This window comes from Prunus persica, chromosome G1 (genome assembly GCF_000346465.2).
Source record: "Prunus persica cultivar Lovell chromosome G1, Prunus_persica_NCBIv2, whole genome shotgun sequence".
Classification (NCBI taxonomy): Eukaryota; Viridiplantae; Streptophyta; class Magnoliopsida; order Rosales; family Rosaceae; genus Prunus; species Prunus persica.
Window position 1 is genome coordinate 33588512 of NC_034009.1, and position 20450 is coordinate 33608961.

The 20450-nt window shown below is 37.2% G+C and overlaps 3 protein-coding genes across 5 annotated transcripts; all 3 read left to right on the forward strand.

Annotated features, from left to right (window-relative positions):
• Positions 4568–8804, forward strand: LOC18790815 (tRNA (adenine(58)-N(1))-methyltransferase non-catalytic subunit trm6). Of its 2 annotated transcripts, none has more exons than XM_007222038.2 (13): positions 4568–5120; positions 5217–5344; positions 5456–5576; positions 5776–5857; positions 5935–6005; positions 6417–6458; positions 6560–6684; positions 6907–7000; positions 7553–7655; positions 7736–7914; positions 7992–8097; positions 8207–8293; positions 8405–8804. In XM_007222038.2, exons 1-13 carry the CDS (start codon positions 4996–4998, stop codon positions 8489–8491), a joined length of 1350 nt encoding a protein of 449 aa, XP_007222100.1. In that variant the 5' UTR covers positions 4568–4995; the 3' UTR covers positions 8492–8804. The 2 variants fall into 2 exon arrangements, with proteins under 2 accessions (XP_007222100.1, XP_020411394.1); XM_020555805.1 differs by having other exon boundaries at positions 7553–7610.
• LOC18788614 (transcription factor E2FC) lies at positions 9151–13528 on the forward strand. Of its 2 annotated transcripts, none has more exons than XM_020561148.1 (13): positions 9151–9669; positions 10633–10870; positions 11027–11112; positions 11221–11309; positions 11388–11442; positions 11867–11919; positions 11997–12047; positions 12129–12177; positions 12275–12343; positions 12423–12502; positions 12666–12876; positions 12986–13043; positions 13137–13528. In XM_020561148.1, exons 1-13 carry the CDS (start codon positions 9418–9420, stop codon positions 13154–13156), a joined length of 1311 nt encoding a protein of 436 aa, XP_020416737.1. In that variant the 5' UTR covers positions 9151–9417; the 3' UTR covers positions 13157–13528. The 2 variants fall into 2 exon arrangements, with proteins under 2 accessions (XP_020416737.1, XP_020416739.1); XM_020561150.1 differs by having other exon boundaries at positions 9152–9669; positions 13293–13528.
• Positions 16945–20400, forward strand: LOC18793950 (putative HVA22-like protein g). The gene is made up of 7 exons (XM_020554022.1): positions 16945–17354; positions 18147–18187; positions 18282–18380; positions 18468–18524; positions 18608–18671; positions 18774–18983; positions 19569–20400. Exons 2-7 carry the CDS (start codon positions 18156–18158, stop codon positions 19980–19982), a joined length of 876 nt encoding a protein of 291 aa, XP_020409611.1. The 5' UTR covers positions 16945–17354; positions 18147–18155; the 3' UTR covers positions 19983–20400.

Sequence of the window (20450 nt, forward strand, 5' to 3'; positions counted from 1 at the left end):
TTCTATGACATGATATTAACAATGTATTTATATGATATGGTATTAACAATACACTTCTATGATATGGTATTAACAATACACTTCTATGACATGGTATTAATAATGTATTTCGGGTTTGCTGAGCTTCTTTTGGGTGTTTTTTGAGTTTTTTTGTATTGAGCTTGTTTTAAGTTAATAAATGGCAGAGATATAATTTATAGGAACTTCAACACTCATTTTTTAGATAGTAAATGATTTTTGGGTATGTTTCTAAAGTCTATTCCATATAGAGTTGTTTTTTTATAATTTCAAGTCCTATTTTGGGTATATTACTAAAACTCCCTTCTTCTTTTTTATGGTCAATATTGGGCTGGTCTTTTTTTTTTTGGTAACATGGGGGGCTAAAAGCCCAGCACAGCAACACCTAAGCAACAAAAAAACGATGCCTGGACACACCCATGGCATCAGCATACAAAATATCCTTCAGGAAGTCAGGAGCCGTCTCAAGGAGATGAATCCCAAGACCAAAATCGATGTTTCTAGCAGACAAAGCATCAGCAGCAATATTCTACTCACAGTAGATATGATTAATAGAGCAACGCCAATCCTTCTTGATCATTAACTTGCAACAACATATGATGCTTAAAAGTGGATGAGTGGGAATGGTTGGGCTATTAAGCATGGAAACAGCATCACAAGAGTCACTTTCCACCTCAACATTACGATAGCTAGAGTCCCAAGCCAGAGTAAGCCCCCATAGGATACCCCATAATTCAGCCTCAAGGACAGAGCCAATACCTAAGTTCACAGAGAAGCCCTTGCTCCACTCCCCAGTAGTATCTCTTAGGAGCCCACCAGCACCAATAGAACCAGAAGAAGGGCTTCTACTCCCATCAGTATTAATCTTGCAGGTTCCAGTTCTAAGGAGTTCCAATGCAAGAGAATCAAAGATTGAGTAGAGATGATAGAGTTAGGCTGCATAGTAGTATACCACTCCAAAGCATATTGGAGGATAATTTGATGTGATTCAACAAGCATCACAAACTCTTCATCAAAAATACTTTTGCACCTCCATTTCCAGATAAACCACATAAAATTTGTGAAAACCAGATGCCAAGGCAAACCATGGTACACTTTCTTTTTGGATTGTAAATTTTTTAAAAGCCATTCTTCAAAGTCGATAGAGGAGCGGTTACTTCCATCACCGGTAGGTAAGTTATCCCAAATACTAAGGGAGTAAGGACAATACATGAAAAGGTGAGCAATTGTTTCCATGGGGTAATTACATCTCGAACAAGCAGGAACCTGAGTTAACCCCCTTCTTTGTCTTTGGACATTAGTCAGCAGCTTCCCATGACAGACAGTCCAGAGAAAGGTCTTAATCTTTGGTGGGACAGGAAGGTTCCAAATAAACTGTCACTTCCACTTCATTTCAGCGTCCTCAAGAAGAAAGGAGCAATACGCAGTTTTAACAGTGAAAGAACCATTTCCTGTGTGCCTCCAAATACATTTGTCATTGCCACTGCTAGGGAGGCCAGCATGCACACATAAAATCATTTGAACAATAGTTTCTGGTAGACATTCCCTAAGACAGGGTAGATCCCATACCCCATCCTCCAAGAAATCACTAAGACATGGTAGATTCCCTAAGACAGGTAGACATTCTGGAAAAATACTCCAACTTAATATTGGGCCGGTCTTTCAATTGAGAGTTTTATTTTGAAAGTAATTTTGCCTCCATTAACAATATTTTAGGGCCAAAGGACACATTTTTTTTTCTTTTTTTTTTTTAAACAATTGATATTGAGTGAGGGAAACCGAACCTATAACCTTGGATGAATGAGATGAAAATTGCATAGAATTCTTAAATGACGGAATTTAGATCTCCAACATTTAAATTCCTGAAAATAAACAATTTCAGTATTTAGATTTACATATGTCAAATTTTGTAAATAACAGAAATTACAAGGAAAAACAAATTCATATGCTCAATAGAAATTGTGAAATGAGGCATTTTTTGGCGGAAATAAACTCAACAATTTTGATCCCCAATTTCCATGATTTTTTCCTCACATCATTTAATAATTTCCCTACTTAAGTTGCCAACCAATGGAAATATCAATTTTTCCTCTTCAATTCCTAACTTTTAACTAAATCCCCAGTTATTTTCCTTCATCCAAACAAATGTTGAGAATGTTATTTTCCTTCATCCAAACTATCGTACTTAAATTTGTTTTTAAAAAAAACAACAGGCTTATACCTCAAGTGGTTAATAACATTTCTCCCATCCAGCTTGTGGACTTTAAAATTATTTTTAATTTCCGATATCATTTTAGAAAATAGTTTCATTTATCTAAAAATCATAGAAAATTATTTTAGTATCCCTAAAATTAATTTTAGATTCTAAACATTAAATCCAAATCTCAAACTAGAAACCCTAGCTTATGAACTTGTTCCAAAATCGTTCTCAAGAGTCGAACCCTAACTATAAGCCTACTCTAGGGCACTATTTTAAAATCATTTTTGAAATACTAAAATAATTGAAAATAATTGAAAATATTTCAAATATATATTCAGGCATTTAAAATAATTTTAAAGTCCACAAAATTGTTTAAGATAACTAAATATAATTAATTAGTATTTATTAAGTAATTTATTAAATTAATTAAAATAATTAAATACTAATTATTCATTAAATAATAATAATTAAAACATAAATAATATTAATATAATTTAATATCAAACAACAATTGAAATACTTGATATTTAGTGAATAATTAGTATTTAAATATTTTAATTAATTTCATAAATTAGTTTATAAGTAGTAATTAATTATTTTAAATTATTTTGTGGACTAAAGAAGGATAAGATATTATTTAATTTCATATATTAAACTAAAGAAGTTGCAAAAAAAGAAAGCAAATAAATTAATTTTATATTTAAAAAAAAGGAAAAAAAAATCTCTCTCGACGAAATTTCGTCAGCATAGACTTATATTCATTGGGAGAGGTCTAATCTGACAGTGACATGAAATTACTATCATGCCACTGTCTCACAGTAACATTGAAGTTCAACAGTAACATGAAATTACTCTTATGTCACTGTTGGCACAAAGATGTTTTGCATGCCCACAAGCGAGTCATAGAACATCATACTCAACATCAACCTAATCAAACAAATGTAGAGAATGTCACAAGAGAATGTCTTGTTGCAAACCATGAGTAAAAACAACTGACAAACCAAATCGAAATTCGCAACATAAACATAAGAGCAAACCTTAACAAATATGGCACATAGCACAACACATAAAAGCTGAACACATAAACCATGTGAGCATGACAGTAGGTAAGTATGAAACATATTCAACAAACTAGGTTTTATAGTGCGCAACATCCAAATTTTTACGATAACATCAACAATTTTCCACTTTCCAACTTGTGGATCTTTAGAATATGGGGCATCAAAGTCACTAGTTAGGTAACCCAATTATCCTTGTGAAGTAGCATATAATTCGATTCAGTATGAACCGTCACAATATGGGTAAGAGAAGTAGTATATGAAATAGAAACATAAATAAATGCATCAACATTCGACATGGTGATGGATGACGGGATGGAGGCAACGGCGGCAGTAACAAGGTAGACAGTGGCGACGATTGTGTGAACCAAATTAAACCTGAACCCTAAGTCAAATAATTAGGCCAATCAATTTGGGAATTATTTGACCTAATTAAGAGTTACCTAATCTAATTGGGAGTTACCTAACCTAATTGGGAATTACCTAATCAAATTGGGGGTTACTTGATCCTCGCCTTACTTAGGGATTCGGTTAAATCCATAATCCATAAATACACCAACCTCACCAACCCCACCAACCCCACGATCTTCCCTCACAGAGCCTAGCTACCTCCTCTCTCTCTCTCTTTTACATAAGGCTCTGACCGCTCGGTTTATATTATAAACATATCTTCGTATCCTATTAGCTATTATTTCCTATACGATTCAATTGAACTAATTTAGGCATCGGAGGGTCTTTGGCCAACACCCCCCGGGTGTGGTCTCCGTATTTGTTCTATTTTGCAGGGAGAAAGAGGCGGCAAAGAAGAAAGGGGAATCTTTCGAACTGAATATTCTCGTGGGGAAATTTGCTCCCACAACGATGACAAGATAGACAAGATTATAGGCTTGGTATATAATGAAGTAGAAATAGGTAGTGTTTAAGGTTATGGTTTTTTTATGTTGTACAGACGGATCAAAACACATCAACAACATCGACAATGACAAAGGAGAATTCCTCCTAATTCAGTGAAAACTTCTCTTTTCATTCCCCCTCTCCCCCTAAAGAGAATGGGTCGTCGGAGCCAAGAAATGTACAAAATCTTTATACGTCAAGGTAATGGGGATATGCAAGTACGTGTCACAAGAGAACCTAGCTTTGATACTAAATCCAAGTCTTGAACAAAAACCCTAGCTTTCAAACTTGTTCCAAAACCATTCTCAAGTGTCGAACCCTAACCATATACTTACTCTATGACACTTATAACTCAATCAAGTTTAGATACTCACGTAACTCGCGATTAAGGTTTCAACATAAATTTTAGGTTAGTATGACACAACCACGCCTTTTATTACCCAACGAACGTTTTCCATCCCACGATCCAGGCAAACATGTGTCGCGACGAAATTTTGTAGGGATTTCGATAAAAACCACTTGTTAAACTTAAAATCTTCCTCAAGGCATACTCTCCACTAAACCCTAGCTAACTGTCGAGTCGAGTTGGGTTTTTAAGGTTTTATTGATGGCTTCGTTTCAAATTGTCCTTCTGAAATATCTGAGCCCGTCAGTCACTCAGACACTCTTCTAGTCCCAGCGATGCATCTCTGATGCCTGTATATTAATAATTTGTGTTTTCAACTAAAATTCTTCCTAGTCTGTTCTTCAATTTATTGAGAAAGGGATCCGCGGTAAGACTATAATAAGGGGAGTATTTATTCAATATAACGTAAAAGACTGGATATGTCGGAAAATAAGGCCCAAAGCGATTTATTTGAAAGCCCTAGATCGACCTGGGAAGGTTGCAGTGTCTTGCTTGACATCAACGACGGCGACCGTTTGGTTTTCGCTCGTCTCTCCTCAGGAGCGTAAGTCTTTCGCTCTCAATTTTTGCTCTCAGTCTTGGAAATTCACTCGCATGCTCAGTTAAAATAAGCACAGCTAAATGTGTAATGAATGTGCAGGACATTGAAGATTGGGAATAAGAATTGTTCTCTGCAACCCTTGCTTGGCTGCCCCTTTGGTTCTTTCTTTCGCGTTGAAAACGGAACGCAAGGGCCGTATTTGTCTCGCTATACTCCGTCCACAGAAGGTTTTGTTTTTCATTTCAAAATTTTCAGATGATTTTATTTGTTTATTTTGCATGTTTATGGCAGTGTGTTCTACCGTAAAATTTAGTTTCATCTTAAATTTCATGTTCCAGGTAACAATGTTCTAGAAAAAGGTGATGGCCAGTCAATAGATGAGTTGAGAGATAATCGAGCATTAGTTGATAACAATAAAGCGCAAAGCCTAACTGGTGAAGACATAAACGAGATGCGACGGTGAGAACAAACTGTTCAAGGATTTAATTTGTGTCTTTGCACACTTCTGATGCAGATCTCTTAAAACTTGTGCACCACCTGCCTTATAATTTTTGGGATAAAATACATATGTTATCCTGCTTCTATCTGTGTTCACTATCCTGGCATATTATCTTTCTTCCGAGAAATGCTGACCGAGGCTGACAATTTTTTGATGCAGACTGGGTGCAACTGGTGATGAAATTGTTGAAGCTCTTATTGCAAACAGTGCGACATTTGAGAAAAAGACTGTGTTCTCACAGGTAAAATTAGACTATGTGAGTGCTACTTTCGTCTTTATTTGAGATAAGCTAATTTCCTGTCTGTCTGTTGTCTGCAGGAGAAATATAGGCTTAAGAAGCAAAAGAAATATGCTCCCATTGTACTTCTGAGGCGCCCTTTCACTAGAAGGTTACCTCTTACTTTTGAATCAGTAGCTTCTCCGAAATATGTCATAGTTACAATTTGAGAGACACTTCTATTGAAATTTGGGATATTGGTTAATGTAAGACAGGAGCGTTCTTCCTGTAACTCTTGTTGGGTGTTTATTATTTAATTGGTTATTTTATCATCTAAGGATGAAGTTGTTTCGGATTTAAAGCTATATGATTCAGAGGTCCATATAAGATGATGTGGAATTTCCAAATAAGTGGAATTAGAAAATAAACAGGACACATCGCCACAAGCAGTTGAAGCTAAAAGAGTTATGAAGAGCCATACTATCTGCATTAACATTGGTTTGGGTGGGTTCTGGATGTGCATCTGTAATTGCAGAATCTGAAATTCTTTTTACTGACTTGTCTTTTTCCTTGTTTCTCTCAGTATATGTGAGGCGTACTTAAAGAAGTATCCGACTAGAATTGGGTAACGACATAGCCACTTATGAATTTTCCTTTACTTTTGGAAATGACTTCCTCATATTTTTTGCTCAGAATTTATGAATTACATGTTTGCCTTTGATTCAGATTCTTGCGAATGGATACATTATCTCTTCTGCTTTCCATGGCTAATGTCTCTGCAAATTCTGATGTCCTCGTAGTCGATATGGTTGGAGGACTTCTTACTGGTTCTGTGGCAGAGCGTTTAGGAGGTTTGCTATATGTTTCTTTTTTCCCCAAGTGTCCTTTACTATGTGTTGGTTTCAATTTATAATTAAAGTATGTAAACAAGATCTATGGGTGTTGAAGTAGTGAAATGAAGTATAACCATATCCAGAGTAAAAAAGGAAATCTGTTTGTTGTGGCCACTTTGTGCAAATGCGACTATTTGTTTATGACATTTTGGATGTTGAATGCTTCTGTATGTTTGACAGGGACGGGCTATGTCTGCAACACATACATTGGTGGCTCGCCTTATCCTATGGATATAGCAAGGATATTCAACTTCGGAGATGAAATTTGCAAGAGGTACATCTGCCTATGAGTTGCACTATTATAGGGTATACAGTTAGATGAAATCCCGCTACTCTTTATGTATGCAGGCATTGTGCCATAAAAGAACCTGAAGAAATTGGAGGACTGCAACTTGAATTAAGAAATTGGAGGCAAATCTTCAATTTCATGAAATTAAAGAAAATAAACTATTTTTTCTTTTCTTAGTTAAAAAAAATAATTGAAAATTGAAACAATATTTTCCAATTGTATTAGTCTATCGACAGATGTTAATGTTATTACTGATCGTCTCTTCCTGGAATCTTAATTTCTGGTAATTGCTTTATTTTACGCTTTTTCCAAAGAACCTGTGCATCACATGGATTTCATACTAGTGCATCATAAACCTAGGTTATGGTGTTGATTGTTATGCCTAGATAACCAGGGTGAAAATTCTTTATTCTCCAGTCGATTTGCCAAAATTATCATGGATCCCACCCCACCTACTCCATGTGCACTTCGGTTTGCATTAATTTTTCGTACTTGACCAATTTTTGAGATATCTTTATATGTATGTTTTTGTTCCAGGATTGTGAGGTCTCCTCTGACTGATCTCTTCTCTGTGCAAAATGGTCTGCAAAAACCAGTAAGTCAAGATTCGGACTCTTGTAACATGGAAAGTCAGTCAAATGTAAGCAACTCCTCATTTTTTGTCTGCACAATTGTGGGCTTGCAGTTTCTTAATTGTGTCAGATATCCTTTTTTTAACAGGACCGAATTTCTTCACCAGTCAGCATGGAAGAAGTCTCTCTTGCATCTGAAAATGTGATATCGGATCTTATTCCTGAGTCTACCAGTTCTCCAGTAATCAAAATGTCCAAACCTGCAAAACTGGGAGAAAAAGCACCACAGGAAATCATCAGCTCGTGGAAAGAGCATGGTTTCTCTTGGTAAATATTGTTGTTGCATGTTTAGTTTACTAGTTGAAAGAAGCATCTGGTTGATAAGGTCAACATTCTCTTTGCAGTTTAATAATAGCAGCACCAGAGCTGGATACTTGGAGCTTAGTTAAGGAGATCTTTCCACTTATGTCAAGTTCAGCTCCTTTTGCTATTTATCATCAGTATCTTCAGGTTGTTAGCTTCAAATGCTTTATCATACCAAATTAATTATTTGTGTATACGGTTTCTTCACTTGTTGGTGGAAGATTAAATTAAAACAACTATTGTCTTTAAAATGCAGCCTCTTGCAACATGCATGCACAATTTACAACTGGGAAAAATGGCAATTGGCATGCAAATTTCAGAACCTTGGCTACGCGAATATCAGGTTGGTTTGGTCTTCTTAATGCATCTGTTTGGTTGTTTTAGTGTTTGTATGATGATTCTTATGACGAAAAGATCGACTGATGTTCCTTTCTTTTTGAATAAATTGATGCAGGTACTTCCCTCAAGAACCCATCCATGCATGCAGATGAATGCATTCGGTGGTTACATTCTCAGCGGGACCAAGATAAGTCCCAACTGATTAAAGAACTAAATCACAAGGCGTGAATTGCTGTTATATGGATGTTCGTGAGCAAAACCCACAGCGTCCAAAATGTACACTAGCTATTCATTTTTGACTCATCTGTAAACCTGCAAATACTGCTGCTGCTTTTTTTTTTTCCTCTTGCAGGGTTTGCAATCTGTGGGCTGTGGCCCTTGTGTATTTCTACGGCTATTTTTTGGGCCTAATGAGAATAATGATGGTGCTCTATTTTTCTTGCGAATTTAGATTTTAAAGTTTCTACCAGAAACCTATTTCTGTTGTAGACTTTTCATCATATTTGACGTGCAATGTGCTCGCCTCCTTTCAACCGAGTTTGAACCCCCTCCTTATCCATTGAAATAGTTTAAAATATCGTTCATGGTTAAATTAAAATAAAAATGTGAGCTAACTTTCACATTCGTACATCATAAAGAATCAAAGCCAGAAAAAATTAATTAGAGCCTACTATGTTTGAGCGGTCTTGGTAAATTTGGAACGTTGGGCCATCGGCCCATTACGAAGCCCAAGCCCAAGATGAAGAAGAAGGCCGAGCCGGAGTTTTAGGCGATGCAAATTATAATTACAATAAAAACCGAAGTGACGGTGACAGGCGAAAGGCGGGTCGAGGGGATTCGAACTCATCCGCATACGTTTCCCGCTGTTGCGTCACTTGATTGACGGCGCTTACTCTCTCTCTCGCTCTCGCTTTGCGCTTCGAGTTTGATTTGTCTTTGGTTTCCTTCTCCATTTCTGAAATGCCATTAAAACACAAACACAAAATTAGAGAGTAATTGAAAACACGTAAATATATATATAATAATCTCTCAAAATCCATCCCAGTCGATTTTCCCCTTTCCCTCCAACACTCAAAAACCTACCTCATTGTCTCACATTCTTCAATTCTGCTTCTCTCCCGCTTACCCATGGAGATGGAGGATCCGAATCGCCTTCTTCGACCGTCTCAATTCGAGTTCCAGCTGCTGCACTCTCATTCACAGACTCAGAATCATCAGAACCATCCGAGCTATCTGCTTCCGTCTTTGCCTTCCTCTCAACGTCTTCTTCCCCACTCATTTCCTGCTTTCGCTCCTTCCATCGACTCCGGCCACCACTGCCTCTCCGATAGCGCTTTTGCTTCTCACGCGGACGCCCATTATGCTTTTGCTAAGCTGGCGGTGAGTTTTTGCTCCTCATCATCGTATTTTTTTCGATTTCAATTTTCGTTTCGGAATTAATTTCGTGTTAGGTATTGATTTTTTCAAGTACGATCACCGCAATCCATCATCATCGTCATTATCTTCTTCTTCTTCTTCTTCTATTTCGTTATAAAACATTCAGTTTCTGATTGATAGGATTTCAAAAGTTTAGAGGCTTTACCTGCTTTAATGATTTCTTTACTTCTCTGTTGTTGATAATTAGTTGTGGATTTTATTGGCAGGTGGCTTTGATGTTTCCTTATAATTTATTGAGTCGTATGTTTGGCATTAACTTCGCATCCTGCTTATAGTGGTCAATTCGTGATTTCTTTGCAATAATTTCTCTTAACAAATGGTCATACTATCTTCCCACATTAACTGCACAATCTGCGTCTTTATTACAATTTACACGGGTTTTTAAAATTTAAATTTTTCTTTAGTAATAATTTTCCGTACACGCTCATGGATGATACAAACTAAAGAATTTCACAACTTATTCAGAAGAAAAAGAAGAAATGACAGAGAATAAAAATCAGTTGTAGTCCAAGAGAATTACATTTTAGAGTTATGCAAAGTTGGCATTGTTTCTCTTTAATTTATTGTCTTACTAATTCGCTATTAGTTAAATTATTCAAGACTACCAACAATGATGGCAGAAGTCAGGTTGTTTTACAATTGGGATCATCAGAGTTGATTACACTTGCTGGTGTGTCTGAATGCGGTTTTATTAGTTTTATGCTGTTGTAAATGTGTTTCATCAGCACAATTTGAATTGTGCCACATGATTTTTTTTTTCCTCTCCTTTTTTTTTTTAATATAAAAATTACGGTACCCAGGAATGGTGTAATTCCTAGAAATTAATTACACTACAGATTTTAGCATGCTTGATATGTTTTCTTTTTGCACATCTCTCATATTTATTATAAGCAATAATTGCTGCAGTTGAGACCAAAGAAGGAAATAGATGATGTGGCTCAGATTGGTGGGCATGAAGCTGCTGCTGGACCGAGCAAGGCACTTCAGGATCCGTCGTTATCTGTACCACAGTCCTGCACGGGTAGAAAACATAACCCTAAGTCAAAGGTTCCTAAGCATACGAAAGCTGGGACTCAAAGATCAACTGCGGATTCTCATAATGGTCTGAATCCAGCTATTGGTTGCCGCTATGACAGCTCTTTAGGTAAGTTGAGGATCAAAAAAAGAAAAAGAAAATCATTGGGAGTTGTCCCTCTCCTTCTATCTAACTTTGCACACACTTTAGAGCACTCACTTTGTTACAGGCATTCATGGATGTGGCATATCAACATTAATAAGGGGTGTAATATGTTGTTTGCAGGCTTGTTAACCAAGAAGTTTGTTAGTTTAATTCAGGAGGCCAAGGATAGAACCCTTGATTTGAACAAAACGGCAGAGGTGTTGGAGGTATATCAAATGTCTTTGATATCAGAGTCCATAGTCAGACTGTAGCATGCACTTGCTGTTATGTCTGAACTGTAACCTATTGAATTTATTACATATTGGTTGTTGCAGGTTCAAAAGCGGAGGATATATGATATTACGAATGTTCTTGAAGGAATAAATTTGATAGAGAAAACTTCAAAGAATCATATACGCTGGAAGTAATTATATAAATCTTCACTTTCCTTTATTTGGTACTTTATGTATGATATGATATGATCAGAGCACTCTAATGGCAGGTGTTATGATGGGTCGACACCAGGGGAGCTAGATGATCAAGTTTCTAGAATACAGGTGCATGTAGAATATTAATCATTTGGATCTTGTTCATAAATCAACATCTTGCTCATTGCATGTGTGCTTGTGTCTTGTATGCCAACTTTGAAAGACTATTGAAACATTACCGAGACTTATTACATCCTTTCAAATAGTGATGCTGATCTGTTGGTTTTCAAGGTTATCAATGCATCCAACTATTTTGTAAAATGAGTTGCTATCTTATCCTAAATTTAATGCACTATTTGTTTGGGTGGACAAGCAATTTCAAATCTTAACTGAGGTTTGGATGATTGAAATTGGTCGTGAGTGGTGACATATTGTAATGCCATTCCTGGTTTCAAGCAAAAGTCAGGCCTTCTACTCTGCTGCTATAATCATGTTGCAAACTTAAAGTATTTGTACTCTCTCTAACCACAAAGAACATTTTGTTTTCTTTCAGGATGAAGTTGAAAGTTTATATGCTGAAGAATGCAGGCTTGATGATGCTATAAGGTTGGTTGTTTAGAATTAGACGCATTGAGATGTTTTTCTGTCTGGTATGTTGAGCTATAAAGGGATTATTTTTTCAGGGAAAAGCTAGAGCTTCTGAGGGCCTTGGAGGAAGATGAAAAGAATAAAAAGTATATTCTAAGCCCTGGTGTTTTTTTCCCTTTCTCTTTTCCCATTTTTAACGTTATAATCTGCTAAAATCAACTGTTTAGGTTCCTATTTTTGACGGAGGAAGATATTTTGAGCCCTTGTTGCTTCCAGGTCATTTTTTGACTTTAGATCTTTGAAACTTCCATTACTTTGTGCTTTATAACTATTGATCAATCCCAGTGTTTTCTTACTGCTATTGTTGTTACAGAATCAAACACTTATTGCAATAAAAGCTCCCCAAGCTAGTTGTATTGAAGTTATTGATCCTGATGATGAGGTGGGTACATTGGATGGATGTGGTTTGAGACTTCGTATTGTAAATCGCATAATATCTAACCTGGTTTTTAATTGATCAGGAGGATACTTGTTTTCCCCAAAAGCAGTTTAGAATGATCGTCAGAAGCACTATAGGACCTATACATTTGTACCTCTTGAGGTAATTTTTTCTGTATACATGCATAGGCTAGGCTATCTGACCCATCCTTACCTCCCCCCTCCTCTCTCTCTCTCTCTCTCTCTCTCTCTCTCTCTCTCTCTCTCTCATGTGCGGATTACGATTTCTTACTTTGGTGTGACACTTTATATTTTCAATGCTGTAGCAAATACCAAGGGCAACGTGAGAATATTGCTGTTAAGCAGGCTAAATCAATGGGTTCATCTTCTTGGAATAGTAGTGATTATTCCAGAGTGGAAGGCGGAGGGCTTTCTTCATACCATCAGGGTAATAAAAAGGACAGTTCTGAAATTCTAAGCTTACCAGGCTCAGAGGCATCTTCTGGGATTCAGAAGATTATTCCTTCACACGTCAATGTTAGTATTCTTTTTCTTCCAGCATTTTACTTATTAATGTATTTACTTTTCTGTCATTGGTCATAATTAACCTTACTAACTGATTTGTGTATACTAATTCTGTTTGCAGGTCAATGACGATTATTGGTTTAGATCAGAGCATGAAGTCAGCCTGACAGATCTATGGGGTTAGCATACATCCTTTCTCCATTTCTGCTAACTCCATTCGAGTTTCTCTGTTTTGTTCCGAATCTTACACAATTATTCCTTGATGCAAAAAGGGAATGGAGCATTTGTGTAACAGCAACAAAGGATGTTCCTGGAAGTTGTTCCTTTAAAAACTACAAAACAATTTGTTTAGAGACCTACCTATTTCACAATCAAGAAACCTGTATGTGATTAAATTAACTAACGGCTTTCTTTGCTGCAACTTACAGCGAATTAGGACTGGACCCAGAGCAAATAACCTCTCCTTCAAGACAATTCTGGGAAGAGTGGTGTAGCATTGGCCAATGGACATTGACCGTAGTGTAAATGGGAATCAGGTAGTTGATTGCTCCAGATGGCATGAAGGGTGCTATATTCTGTTCGTGTTTTGATATGAAATTGTGTAGCTAGACCTTTTTATTTTATATATCCTTTTTATAGTAAAATCCATAGTTGCTGCTGGAAATTTGTTACAATGTACGGCGAGGATGCCATTTAGATGGCTGCCTATAACCATCTAATCTATGCAACCTATATGGGTCATGTGAAGGCAGACGAATAACCGGTTTCAGTCAAACCAGACCCTCATTTGGCAATTTTAGGCCCTGCAAGCAACGTGCGGAGAGGCAGATATATGGGGGAGTCTGGTGGGGGGTGCATGCAAGTAACTGCTATTCTAAATACGTGTTTTGAGTTTTGCTTTGTTGGAGATTATTTGTCAACCAAGCCTTGAAAATAAGGTCAAGGGTTCTGTCTTAATTTTTGAGGTAAAAACCCCGTACCTGACCTGACCATACACATTGAATAAAAATTCCCAAGTCAATTGGCAACATCATTTTCAGTTCAAGGATTTTGCATTAGTGCTTTCTCTGAAAATTGCGTTCTTCTGCATAATCAAGTCAATGAGAAATGGAGTATATTGGCCCCTTGCACTGTCAACTGTCAACGTCCTGGGTTGGGTTGCAACTTGTAAGCAATAGTCGATCTAAGCCCGTAGGTGGACGGGAGCTTCAGAATTGACGGCCCAGATATGGCAGACACTGCTACCTACCACTGTAGTTAGTTAGTTAGTATGTCCGGTCCACCCAATTTCGACCACACGGTTATCGCATTTGTGGCGTTCAGCAGAAGAATATTAGAACAAAACTCTAAAATGAAAGGAGACGTTTCTTTGTTCCTGCTACGTTGATTAATAATAGTATTAGTGGGTGGATGATTGGCATTTGTCACCAAGGCATTTAGTAATTAGAAGTAGTAGGTGGGGTGGCTTGGCTGTGCCTTCCATAATTGAGGTGCATGTATTAGTGGGCGCATTATTCAATGAGTCGATCTATCTATCTATAATTCAACCACCAGTTGGCATCATTAATTAAAAAGATTGTATTGTGATGCAAATGTAGAACAAAGCTCCTCCACTCCACTAACAATGCAATGTGAACTTACACACAAACACTCACTTGCAGCGTCGCCATAATTTCTTTCACATGACTTGTTATTCACGATGGAATTTAAATACCATAAGGTAGGATTTAAATTGGCAACTTAGAATATCCACAATCAACTTCTTAAACTACTTATTTAGCTAAATTTAAAATTCACAATGGGCTCCCTATATATGGAATGGATTAGAAAGAATCAGGTTTGGTGGGACGAGTCCCATAAAATTAAGTAACACATAGAATACTTGAATTGGATCGGATAGGTAGGTAGTCTAGTCGTGTTTAGTCAAATTAAATACATAGGATTAGGCAAAGGACTCACTAATCTAGTGGTTTAGAATAATTGCTTCCCTATGAAAGGTTTTATGGGTTCAAGTCCTAGTATCCGTATAGTGTGTATGAATTTGGTATGTTATCACCCCTCTCAATAGGAAAGGTCTTCAAATTAAAAATAAATAAATAATATATAAATAAAAACACACACAAATAGAGAATTAGGATTAGGATTAGGACATGTGAATGGTAAAGAACCAATAATTCCAGTTGCACTTTATTATCAAAAAGAGTAATTTGGTTCAGTACCAGTAATTCCAGTTACACTTTATTATAAAAAGAGTAATTTGGTTTAATAAATTAAAGAGAAACGTTACGTTTGGGTTAAGGAAGAATACATACCATACGAATATAGTAATGTAAGATCATTAGAAATTATAACCAACGCATTACGAAAACATGCATGCATCATCATCATCATAATTTGAGATGAGTGAGTCCAAGGAAGGATCCAAGACATGCTTGAGCTGAGACTGAAACAGGGCATTGAGTTTTGTGAGTGAAAAATGGGTGGGGGTCGGGCATTGAGTTGAGAGTGACAGGGCAACAAACTGAAATAATGAGAAACACATGCAGGACATGAGATGAGGGGAAAGAGCTGAATATGATGAAGCCATATGCATTGGAAGTCTCCAGTAGTGAGTAACTTTGAGAACCTTCCCCACTTCCACATGATTCGTCCTCGCCTTTATGTAAATTTTATTCATCCAATCCAAGGCTTGTGGTTGACAAAAACACAAACACACAGGAAAGACAAAGACAGACCTATATATGAATACGATGTCCTCTCCTCTTACACATTTACAGTTTACTCAGCATGCTTTATTTATCATATATCACGTTAGGGGTGGGCGTGGGCTAGGGCTACAAATTACAAATCTATGTAAGTGTAGTGTGCGCTGTGTAGGTCACCATAATGTATACTTATCATCAATGCTCATTGCTCACAAAGTTCACACACAAGAACAAGATCCTCTAACCAAAGGAAAGGATACATTACAATTACAATAATCCTCTCTTTCTATCCTCCTCTTCATTTTATTTGATTTTATTAGGGCTTAACGTGTAAATGTAGTCTCTTTTTCTCATGTGGTGTGGCCACATTAATAAAGAAAGAGCGGGGAGAATCTCATTTATCGTACACTTTTTTTAACTTTAATTTATTGGTCGGATGTTTTGCTTGCTTGCTTGCTTCTTCTTTACTGGAGGGAACAGCCAAAAGGAGCAAGGGAGGAAAGGAGGAAAGGATGATGACCTTTCTCATCACATATCATATAGGTATAGCCCAAACCAACCCCTCCATCTCAGATTCTCAGCCACAGTGGGCCCTACGACACACCTCATTATGCCCTCTTGCTCCTAACCAATCTTGAGCCCACACCACTTAGCCCATTGACACCTAAACTAATTCACATGTTTTAATTTTATAATAATGTTGTATTATCTTCAATTCTTTCATACGGGAGAGAACTTGAATATCAGATTTGAAATAACGGTAAAGCATCTTCAATGACAAATGGGATGGGACTACGGAAATAGCAAAATAAATACTGTAGATAAAAAAGACTGGAGCTGGACAATGACTGGGTCAGTTCAGTCCAGTCTTATTTTCAAAAACACCAGGGATGTTATATGTTACCGTTACATCCGTAGACCCCACCCCACCATATCTAAATTTAATTATTTTAATCTTTTACTAGTTAATTATTATTCATAATTCATTTCATCGGATACTTTACACTCGACAAGAATCTCAACTCCACTTTATCTAATTTTCTTTTTGTTCTTTTTTCTGTTTGATCAAACACTTTATCTAATTTTCTCTAACACACATTTTCTTACCCCGTGGTGAAATTGCCTGGCCACTCAATCACGCATTGCCACTGGATAGTTAGAAAAATGATGCTTATTATTATAACATGTTGTTTAGGCTTCAAATGGTGAAAAGGGCGTAAAGCCAAAAATGCTTTAAATGGAATTTTCATGGAGCAGAGATGCGGGCCCGGCAGCCGAGGTGTCAAGATTTAAAGGCCAAGGAAAACGTGACCCGTGCGATTCAACTTTAACGGTGATCAAAGCCCTAATGTACATGGCATGGCCTTCAACCTATATGCACACGCAAACACCAAACTCGCTCTCCGTGATGATACGGTGATACCGATACGGAACCCAAAAGCAAAATGTTTACTCTCTAAAGACTAGAGAGAGAGAGAGAGAGAGAGAGAGCGTGTTTATTAAAACTCACCGAATCAAATCCAATCTCATCCGAGGCCAAAGGAGCAAACCAAACAAACAAATGGCAATTTAAACGGCACAAACACTGCTACTCTCTCTCTCTCACAGTCTCTTCCGCCGCCGACATCGTTACGGTTCGTCGACGCCTTTCGGCGGCGCAGTTTTCGTCCGACGGCGATCCCCGAACAGTTCGCCGATTCGTTCTCTTTCAACTTCGTCGAATAACTCTCATTCTATAGTATTTTTCTTTTCAATCTGTAACAATTTCAAAATAGTCGTCAAGAGGTACTCATTTATTTCTCACACACACTCTCTCTCTCTCCCTCTAAGACTCTAATTGGTACTATTTCTTTTCTTTAACAGCGTATTATTTTATTTCATGAAAAATGAGATTGGGTAATGTTTCGGCTCTTTTCAGCATCGGATTATTACATTCCGTTGTTTTTTTTGTTTCGGAAATTTAAATGGTTTTTATTTTTCATTTTTGTGGGGTAATGAATGCTGGTAATTTCTATGCTGACTCCAAAAATTTTCAAATTAATTTCCGTACGGTGCGATCATCTGCTTGAGCGTGTTGCTTTGTACAAATCTGTTGTTGCACTCAGTTGAATTTGAATGGGGATTTTGTTTGTGGAGGATAGCAATTAAACGATTTTAAATTATAGTCAGTCCAAATACTTCGTTTCTCCTCCGATTCGTGGTAAATCTATGTCTGGTATTTGCTAAATTCCAGTAAACCAAAACGAAAATGTATCCGAGTATCAGCATCTTTCTGATTTAGGAAAACAACAAGAGCCATTTCTATGGTTCATATCTATTGTGAATTTATTTTGCTTTTAATTTTTATTAATGGTAATTTTTACAAAAAAAGAAAAAAGAAAAAAAAGTAAGCAATTTCATTTTCTCTGCTATGAAAGTTCTTGAAGGATGTTTCGTTTGCTAGTTATGTTGGCTTTGAAAAATTTGCAGCTGCTTCTTATTGAATTGAGCTATTTGTGTTTCTTTACTTTCACACCTCTATTATTATTTTGCCAGACTTGTTTGTGTGACCCAGCTTTTATTTTCTGTGTATGACAGGTCTACAAGATGATAGGATCCTTTCTTACCAGAGGACTTGTGTATGTCATCAATTGACCCTCACTTTCTGGTTTCTTTTGAAGGGACTTATGATTATTGTCAAATTTTAACTTTCCCCTTTTAATGCGTTGTCAGGATGGTTCTTGGCTATGCTTATCCAGCTTACGAGTGCTACAAAACTGTTGAAAAGAACAAGCCAGAGATTGAACAACTTCGTTTTTGGTGCCAGTATTGGTATAAATTGCTTTTTGTGTCTGAACTAGTCTTTTACATTTCCTAATCATTCTTAGTGATAACTCTCTTTTCCCCTTTGAATTTCAGGATTTTGGTGGCTGTTTTGACTGTATGTGAGAGAATTGGCGATGCTTTTGTTTCATGGTAGGGATTTGTATTGAGGGATTTTAAATATGCGTCTGTTGTGCCACTTCTTTGTCTCATTCTGGCTTTTCTTTTTATTGAAGGGTTCCAATGTATAGTGAAGCTAAGTTGCTCTTCATTATATATCTGTGGTTTCCTAAAACAAAGGTATAGGATTCTATAAGGGGCTATCAGCTTATTTAATTGCTTGTCTCCCTTATTATTATTAGTACTCCTTTTCTCATCCTCACAACTGTCTATGTGTTGCAGGGAACGACCTATGTGTACGATTCCTTCTTTAGACCATATCTTGCAAAGCATGAGAATGAAATTGATAGGAACTTGCTGGAATTAAGAACCAGAGCGGGTGACATTGCAGTTGTGTATTGGCAAAGAGCTGCAAGCTATGGTCAGACGAGAATATTTGATATTTTGCAGTATGTTGCTGCACAGTCGACACCAAGGCCTCGCCCTGCTCAGGTATGATGACATGGTTCTGACCTGGAATGTTCAATTTTACTGTTAACTCCTGTCACTATTGAAATGCAACATAACCGTTCTGGTCATCCAATCAATTGGAACAAGTTATTATAAAATTATTGTTTTTTGTTTTCATCCAGGCTATTGATTTTTAGTGCACCTTGAATTATTAAGGCAGTGTTGAATACAATTTCTTAGTTCTGTATTTTTATGCTGCCCCTGTTCAATAGCTATTTTATGAATGTATTTCCAACTTTTATGTTGCTCTTTTCCTAAAAGCTATTTTGGTTTGAACTTTGGGATATCGTTTATATATTTCTTCCATGTAATTACAGTGGACTGTTCCTGTTCCTGCCTTGGTTAGAGGGGTACTGGATTCAGAGTAATCCTACCTTAGATAAATTGCTTTTTCCTCAAGTTTTGACTACTCCATGCTGTACTGGATTGTATGTTGGATCTCTTTAATACCCTGCATTGGGCACCTTCATTGCATGATATTTATTGGTTATAGTTACTATATTGGCTGTACTGCATTATATTATTCAACTGCCTCTGCTGACAAAGTTGTTACTCTTGACATCGCAGCCACAACAAGGTGTTAGGGCTCGTCAACCCCCTGCTGCTCGCCAACCCCCTCCATCTCCAAATCAACAACCGGCTGCTAAAACACAATTGCAACCTGAAGAACCGCCATCTCCCACTTCTAGTACTACTTCAAGTAAGGACCAAAGGGAGATAGCCGAAGCATTAGCTCCTTCAACAAAGCCTAAAGCCGCCCCCCAAGCAGCAGTTTCAAATACTCAAAAAGCGACAGCAGCTGCATCTGAATCCGCTAGCCAATCTGTCCCAGCTGAGGAGGTTGAACCAATGCAGACTGAAGCAGTGGCATCCTCTTCATCGACTGAAGATACAAACCCTCCCCAAAAAGAGACAGTCATGGAGGAAAGCATTCGGGTTACACGTGCAAGGTTGAGGAAAGCTCGTTCTGCAGGCCGCTGAAGCAGCTCCTTTTTCAAATTTTTAGCTTGGGAAGCCAGCTTATAAACAGTAGGTGGGACCAAGGGATGGTTCTTGAATGGTTGTAGTAGACTGATGTAAATTTGTGGCCCTCTAGTTTCTATTCCATTTGTTTCATTTGTTCTTTCAAAACGCGATTCAGCAGATAAAGGGTTCTGATTTAACAATTCTCAGAAATAACGTGTTGAAGTCGCATCTGATATCAGAGTTGGAGTTGAGTAGAAAGGTGAATCCGGTTGGTGTTGATTGATGTATGTAAACTTGGGTTGTAAGCGTAGTTTAAGATATACCTAACTGAAAGTGACATACTCTTATTGTTGGCTGTGTCTTCTCAGGTCTGATTTTCCAGGTAGATTTCAGCCATTGTCATTTCTGATATATATAACGAACATCTAACCAAGGGCAGGAGGTGGTATTTTATTTAACTTTTGACGTGGTATGTATTGTTGA

Coding starts and splice junctions, on each gene's coding strand:
- LOC18790815 (XM_007222038.2), top strand. CDS start 4,996: ATGTCGGAAAATAAGGCCCAAAGCGATTTATTTGAAAGCCCTAGATCG. Junction 5,345..5,455: donor CTATACTCCGTCCACAGAAG/GTTTTGTTTTTC, acceptor TTCATGTTCCAG/GTAACAATGTTCTAGAAAAA. Junction 7,001..7,552: donor GGAGATGAAATTTGCAAGAG/GTACATCTGCCT, acceptor TTTTTGTTCCAG/GATTGTGAGGTCTCCTCTGA.
- LOC18788614 (XM_020561148.1), top strand. CDS start 9,418: ATGGAGATGGAGGATCCGAATCGCCTTCTTCGACCGTCTCAATTCGAG. Junction 12,178..12,274: donor TGAGCCCTTGTTGCTTCCAG/GTCATTTTTTGA, acceptor TTGTTGTTACAG/AATCAAACACTTATTGCAAT. Junction 13,044..13,136: donor CAGCCTGACAGATCTATGGG/GTTAGCATACAT, acceptor TGATGCAAAAAG/GGAATGGAGCATTTGTGTAA.
- LOC18793950 (XM_020554022.1), top strand. CDS start 18,156: ATGATAGGATCCTTTCTTACCAGAGGACTTGT. Junction 18,525..18,607: donor GGCGATGCTTTTGTTTCATG/GTAGGGATTTGT, acceptor TTTTTATTGAAG/GGTTCCAATGTATAGTGAAG. Junction 18,984..19,568: donor CAAGGCCTCGCCCTGCTCAG/GTATGATGACAT, acceptor TTGACATCGCAG/CCACAACAAGGTGTTAGGGC.